This window comes from Ictidomys tridecemlineatus, chromosome 2, assembly GCF_052094955.1.
Source record: "Ictidomys tridecemlineatus isolate mIctTri1 chromosome 2, mIctTri1.hap1, whole genome shotgun sequence".
In the NCBI taxonomy this organism is placed as follows: Eukaryota; Metazoa; Chordata; class Mammalia; order Rodentia; family Sciuridae; genus Ictidomys; species Ictidomys tridecemlineatus.
This window is the reverse complement of record NC_135478.1, coordinates 146,359,633-146,366,166: the sequence shown is the minus strand read 5'-3', so window position 1 is coordinate 146,366,166 and position 6,534 is coordinate 146,359,633. Positions and strand designations below refer to the sequence as shown.

The window sequence follows — 6,534 nt, the reverse complement described above, 5'->3', positions numbered from 1 at the left end:
ACCATAATCCAGTGTCTATTTTAATGCTTTCTAAATATATAGAATCTTTCCATAAATTGCTGTAGTTTGGTGAAAGTCAAGTGTGTAGCAAGCTAGTCAATGTTTGTGTTGCTCATGTGACATTTAGCACTTGGCAGCATTGCAAAATTCTCTGCCTTGTGGAAGCAGGAATCCCACTGTCCGAGCTGAGGGTCACACTGCATTCCAGACTGCTCAGTGGCTTGTTAATTGAACATAAATTCAATAAAACCACACAAAGCCTATTCATTTTTTCTTTAGAAAATTATATCTTTTCATAAACTTTGTAATGGTAAAAATGACCCCCAGTTCAAGGCAATTCCTTCTTATTATTGACCACAAGAGTCAAAGGGCTTGACATTTTACTATTCTCAAAATAGGCAATGCCTGCTGAGACCCAATCACCCTGCGTCACTGGTGGGGGTGTTTGGGTTTGTTTGTTTGGCAGTACTGGGGACTGAGCCTTGGGCCCTCGGCATGCCAGGCAAGCATGCTCTAGCACTGAGCTACATTCTGGGTCCTGTCACTTGTCTTTGATAATATTTTCATAGTGCAGGTGACCATCTGCTCTTAGAGCCATCTCATTGTTCCTTTGGGTATAAAGTCATACAGCCATTTCTTTAAGATGAAGTTCATACTCTACTGTGAAAACGGAAATTAGAAAAACATTAAAGAGGACAGAAAAACTTCAAGCTTATGTTTCCTTTTCATAGATGAAAACTGCTGTAAAAACGCATGTCATTATGAAAGGGTATAAAATATTTGGAAACTTGAGCAATAAAACATCTGTTAATAAGTGGGTTTATTGACATAACTGAGCAAAACAATGTATGACATTTATTCATTTCCCACTGAAAGACTTTCCAGTGAAACTGTTTAAAGTAGAACACAGATCCAGGCAGTAAGCATTTCCAGTGATGTTCTGCAGCAGAAAAGGTGGGTGATGGATAGAATCAGAGGTCTTTTCCGCATTTTCAGTGGGACTTAATATTACACTGCTGTGCAAAGAAACAGCTAAGAGATACAATTATACCAGGAAGAAGAAAAGCCAGGAATACAAAAGGTGCCAGATAGCCAGCTGGTTGAAAATAAGAGCAAAAAACTCTATGTACCAATATGTTCTGAATCTAAAACAAGCACTGGTGGCAAACAAAGAATGACAGTCTATTTCCTGTGGTTTATTAAGTTTTGGCCCTGCAGATAAGACTGCCAGAAAAGCAGCTGTAGTTTAAGTGGTCTGGACATTTACTCATCTGAACATAAACAAAGATCAGCTCATTTAAGTCCCTGGATCCCTGCTCAGTGGCTGGGACAAGGTCAGGCATGGCTCAATTTAGGCCAAACATAAAAGAAGTGACCTGGGTTAAAGGACCCCTGGACTGTGATGGATTCCCTGAGTCATCAGGACCCTCAGGGGCTTGAGGCCCTAAACAGAAGACTCACTGTTAGCCTTAGCACCATTATAGTGGCCTCCATGGTACTCTAATGCCAATAAATCCACAAACATGGTGACTATAACCACAGTGTATACCCTCCCAGTGACTGATTTTTAGACCACACACAAAATTATTAATGTAAACCAAACCACTACATTTAGAGATAAACATGTACTTCATAAATATTAGGGATTGAAAGTATCCCAAATAGCTGGAAACTAAACCAATAAAGGAGACTAACCCTAAGTTTAAAATAAAAATATTGAAAAGTAATACCACAACTATTTACTAAAAGATAAGATTTAATCACACAGTAAAACACTGGGTAGTAGAGGGATTAATTTGCAAACTATAGAATTCTTTCACAGTGAGGGTTAAGTACTCATAAAAACCTTCTAGTTTTAGTAGAAACAGATACCCATTGATGTATTTTTTTTTTCACATTTGTCTTCCGTAATTTCTTCCTGTCTACAGTTTCATATAAAGACAGACATTAATGTGGTCAAAGATTACACTATTAATTGACAATTACCTTTTGTTTTGTCTCTGTGATGCTGGGGATGGAACCCAGGACTTCATACATTAGGCAAGTGCTCCACCACTGAGCTACACCCTGGCCCCAACAATCACCTTTTGCTTATTAAGAAATTACTTTTACTGCTTAACTGTGAAACTCAGAAGTAGGCACAGTCAACTGAGTGTCACTGATTAAAATGCAATGAGAACTACATTGCATTTATTCCCATGTAGACACACAGTCAGAGAAGTGGTAGGCTGGATTGCTTGAGTTCCCTGGGGGGGGGGTCATCAGTTACATACCTATTACATTCTTTTATCAAATCTGACATTGATTTTTTCCTTTTCCATATATAGGTTTAAAAGAATAATATTAAAACCACAGGAACAACCCTGAAAGAGAAGTCTTGTATGCAGCCTTCTCCTGAGAAAGTATGTAATGTTAGTTACCCTTAGAGTCAGCAAATGTTCTTGTCGGTTCATGTTAAAAGGAAACTAGTTGAACGGCCCAGTCCAATTAAAATAGTCTTTGAGTTTATTGGTCAGTTTGTTAAATGTCAGAGATCTTCACATTGTTGAAAAAAAAACATAGCGTCTTTTATTATTTAAACCTTAGGGTATCCTGAATGCAATGCGCTACCGGCCAACATAATTGAGTTTCTTGGCAAGAGTGTTACCACCTGTTTACTTCACCCTTCCTGGCAGAGACCCCCCAGACCTGGAGAGTCAGATGCCAAGCCTCCTTTGTAATGGAAATAAGTTCCTTTTTCCTTAAATAGAAACAAAACTCCTCTGTTTGACACTGAATAAACAAAAAAGCATGCACTCCAGGCTTGGCTTGACTTTTTCTGGCCATGTTTGTTGGGTCATAAGCACCCTTTTCTAGCCCAAAGGAGAACAGGCTATTGCATAGCATGGTTATAAGAGCCATCCCTTAGCTGTGCCATGACTTCTGCCTCTGTAGCCACTATCCATTTGCCCCCTACTCTTGGCCTTGACCACCGTCTATCATATATTTGCTTCATTAGTTAGTACTCAGAAGTGGACGGTAATACCTAGATTGGCTCTCTGTCCCCTTTGTCCTCTCTGACAAATGCACAAAAGGGGAAAAGGAGAAGTATTAACAGGTCTTCCCCTGAGTTGGGCTTGGGAGCCCCACGGAGAGGTGGCTCTTCAAAGCCAATGAGATGGTTTCCCTCCACATGCAGGGTTGCCCTGGACCTAGTCAGCAAATCGTTGCAGAAGGTGATCCTCCCGCCTCAGGCTGCCTCCTGCACCACCACCTGTGCTCTCCATGAATCGGTCACAGGGGAACTCGATAAGGTCCGCTTCACTGAGTGCACACACGGTGGTGCGTGGCCGGTGAGATTGGAATCCCGAGAAGTCTGCCGACACACCAGTGCCCATGGAGCGCAGGGGCCGTCGGGTGGAGTACATGTGGCGAACATGGACAGGGGCTCCACCCTTCCGCCTGGCCCGAAGCTTCCTCCGCAGCCAGCGAGACGCCCAGACGGCCAAGGCCAAGAGCACCAGTAGTGCGTTGACTGCCAGGAGGGCCAAGGTCAGCAGCTGATAGTCGACGCCACTCCGCTTCCCTGCCTCTGGCAGGGTGACCAACCCTGCACAGTGGTCCCGGGGGGCCACAGGGCAAACTCTACCCCCAAGCACTCCCTCCACACACACCAGGTAGGGGGTGTCCCCGCGTAGCTCGCGCAGCGTGGCCGAGTCGCTGCGCTCTGGCAAGTAGACGAAGCGGTGGAACTTGGGCTGCTGGCCAAAGCGGTCGAAAAGCAGACGAAAGCGCGCGCCGCCCAGCGGCCGGGGGCTGCGGTGCTCACGCACGGCCCAGCGAACCGAGGCACTGTCCGCGCCTACTGCTTCCACTGTCAGGTTGCATAGGATGAATTTGTTAAAGTCACACGGGTCAGATACCATAGGCGGCAAGCTCACCCCACTGCCTTGGAACTGGGAGGCGCCCTCCTGCTGCTCTGCGGCCAGGCGTTGCTTCGCTGCGCGCTGCCAGGGGTCACCGGCGGCCGGTTGTGCAGAAGTGGGCTGGGTTGGTGTGGGCTCCGCGTGGATGGGCTCAGGCAGGGTCGGACGTCCCAGACTAGGCTTCTCCTGCAGGTCCAGGGGCTGTGGAGGGGGGTCCACAACAGCAGCAGCAGCAGAAGGGCTCTGATGCTGGAGGCCCGGACCCCGTCGGCTCAATCTTAGAGCGCTGCGGTTACCTACGAGCTCCCTGGCGGCCACATCCCAGGCAACCTCACCTAGAAATCTACCCCGCTGCTGGGGCTGGGGCTGCGCCTGCGCCTGCTCTTCCAGGAGACCATCTGCAGGGGAAGTCATCTTTTCCCCCGCGGCTGTGGGCTGGGTCAGTCGCCTACTATTGGCGGTTGGGGAAGCGGACGGATCCACACAAGACCCATTCAGCAGCTGCTGATCATCCAGGTAATCCAGGTACTTTCCCCGAAGAGCAGGGGGATAGCGACACTGCACAAAAACGGTGAGGAGCCGGCCTTGTGCATGCCAGTCACCCATCCAGCGCTTCAGGCCCCGCAACCGGCAGTCGCAGGTCCAGCCGTTGCCGTCTAGATCCAGCCGGTAGAGGGCCGGGCTGGCAGCGAAGATATCCCCTGAGAGGGCACTGAGCGCGTTGTCACGCAGGCTGAGCTCGCGCAGTCGGCCCAGGTGACCAAAGGTGGCGGGATGCAGGGCAGACAACTCATTGCTGCTGAGGTCCAGGGCCTCCAGGCTATGCAAAGGTTCCAGCAGCGCCAAGGGAAGCTGGTTCAGACGATTGCCCTCTAGGCGCAGCTCGCGCAGGGCCTCCAACCCCCAAAAGGCCTCTGGTGCCAGGTGAGTAAGTTGGTTGCCCCTGAGAGAGAGTAGGCCCAGGCGTGGCAGGTGCTGGAAGACACGCGGGCCGAGGTGTTGCAGGCTGTTGGCTGAGAGTATGAGAGTGGAGAGGGAGCGCAGCGGTGCGAAGGTAGCTGCGTGGCGCAGGGAGGGCTGCAGTTCGTTGGTAGAGAGGTTGAGGAAGCGCAGTTTGCCCAGCTGGGAGAAGGCGTTCTTGCCCAGAAAGCGGATCCGGTTGGACTCCAGATGCAGGTAGAGCAGGTTTCCCAAAGGGGCGAAGACTGCGTCCGGTAGCGCCCCTAGAGCATTCCCGTCCAGCCGCAGCTTGACCAGACTCTCCAGGCCGTCGAAAGAGCCACGGCTTAAGCGGCCAATCTCGTTCCCGTTGGCGTACAGGATACGCAGCTTGCGCAGCGGAGCCAATGTGCCGGGTGTGAGCGCCTGCAGGAGGTTATTCCCCAGGTAGAGCTCTTCCAGCCGTGAGAGCTTCTCGAAGGTCTTGGGGTGCAGAGAGCGGATCTGGTTGTACTGCAAATCCAGCCTTCTGAGCTGCCCCAGACGGTGAAAGTCGAAGGCTGTGATATTAGTTATAAAGTTGCCTCCAAGGCTGTAGGTGAGCACGTCCTGGGGGCTAGGCAGCGAGCTAGTCTTGGGCACGGCGCGGAGCCCCCTGTTGGTGCATAAGAGGTGCTGGGGGTGCTGGCAGTCGCAGCGCTCGGGGCACACCGGCTCGGCCCGTGGCGGGAGCGCAAGGCAACCACACACCAGGAACAGGAAGCGCGCGGCGCGGACAGCCTCCATCGCCGCCCGCCTTGCGTGCTGCGGCCGGCTTGTCCTCTTGGCCCGCCGGCTGTATGTCTCCTCTGCATTCCCCTTGGCCTGGCCAGAGTCGCTTAATGGCCTCTTTTGGACTTCTCTGCCCCTCCTCCGCCTTTTGTCCGGTGGCTGGCCTGGGTTTCTGCAGGCAGGCTTCGCTGGGCCAAGTCAGGCGGCGCAGGGTGCTCCTGGAGCCACAGATGCTACTTGTTGCATTTCTGCAAAAAAACTGTTTCTCCGGGTGCGCGTCGTGGGGTAGAGGGGAGGGAGCAAGACCTCGCGCTTTTTGTTTGCAGCCGAGTCGGGAGAGCTGGATTCCCTGGCGCGGATTCTCCCCGCCGAGCGGATTCCCCAGCTGCAGGCGGGAGCCCTTCCAAGAGCTCCGCGGGGCGAGGCTTGGCTGCTGAACCCCGGCGGATCGGCCCCCGCAGCCGGCGCCTCCTCGCTCTTGTCTAGGATTCTGAACGCGGGCCCGGTGCAACAGCCCGGGGGGGCGCGCGGGCTGCGTCCGGAAGGGACCCAAGTCGGCTAGAAGCGAGCAAACCCGGCGGAAATTCGTTCTTCCCACACTCTGCCCCCCGGGGACGCAGGCGGAGAAAGAGGAGACGGCGGAGGGAGGATAGACCTCGGAAGGGGGAGGAGGAAACGCTAAGTGACTCCGCGTCTGGTCAGCCCGAGCCCGGGACGCCAAGTGAGAAAAGTAGGGATTAAAAACAGCTGTACGGGTCGGCCACGCAGGGCTGGGGGTGGGAGTGGATTACCGGGCGAGCAAACGGGATTTGCAGACAGAGACCTTTTTATTTTAGGCGAGTACACCAGCAGCTTTGGAACAGTAGGAGCTCGCCTTGCCTTAAGGTTTTTACCCATTTATTCTTTAGGTGCCAACCTG

At 51.8% G+C, this 6,534-nt stretch overlaps 1 protein-coding gene across 1 annotated transcript; it reads right to left on the bottom strand.

Annotated features, from left to right (window-relative positions):
* Positions 1-803: 803 nt before the first annotated feature.
* On the bottom strand, positions 804-6,328 carry Tril (TLR4 interactor with leucine rich repeats). Its single transcript, XM_005319152.5, has one exon. The coding sequence runs from the start codon at positions 5,628-5,630 to the stop codon at positions 3,192-3,194; it is 2,439 nt and encodes an 812-aa protein (XP_005319209.2). The 5' UTR covers positions 5,631-6,328; the 3' UTR covers positions 804-3,191.
* Positions 6,329-6,534: the final 206 nt, after the last annotated feature.

What these genes read in the sequence shown, in the direction of transcription:
- Tril (XM_005319152.5), bottom strand. Translation starts at nt 5,630, where the DNA reads ATGGAGGCTGTCCGCGCCGCGCGCTTCCTGTTCCTGGTGTGTGGTTGC.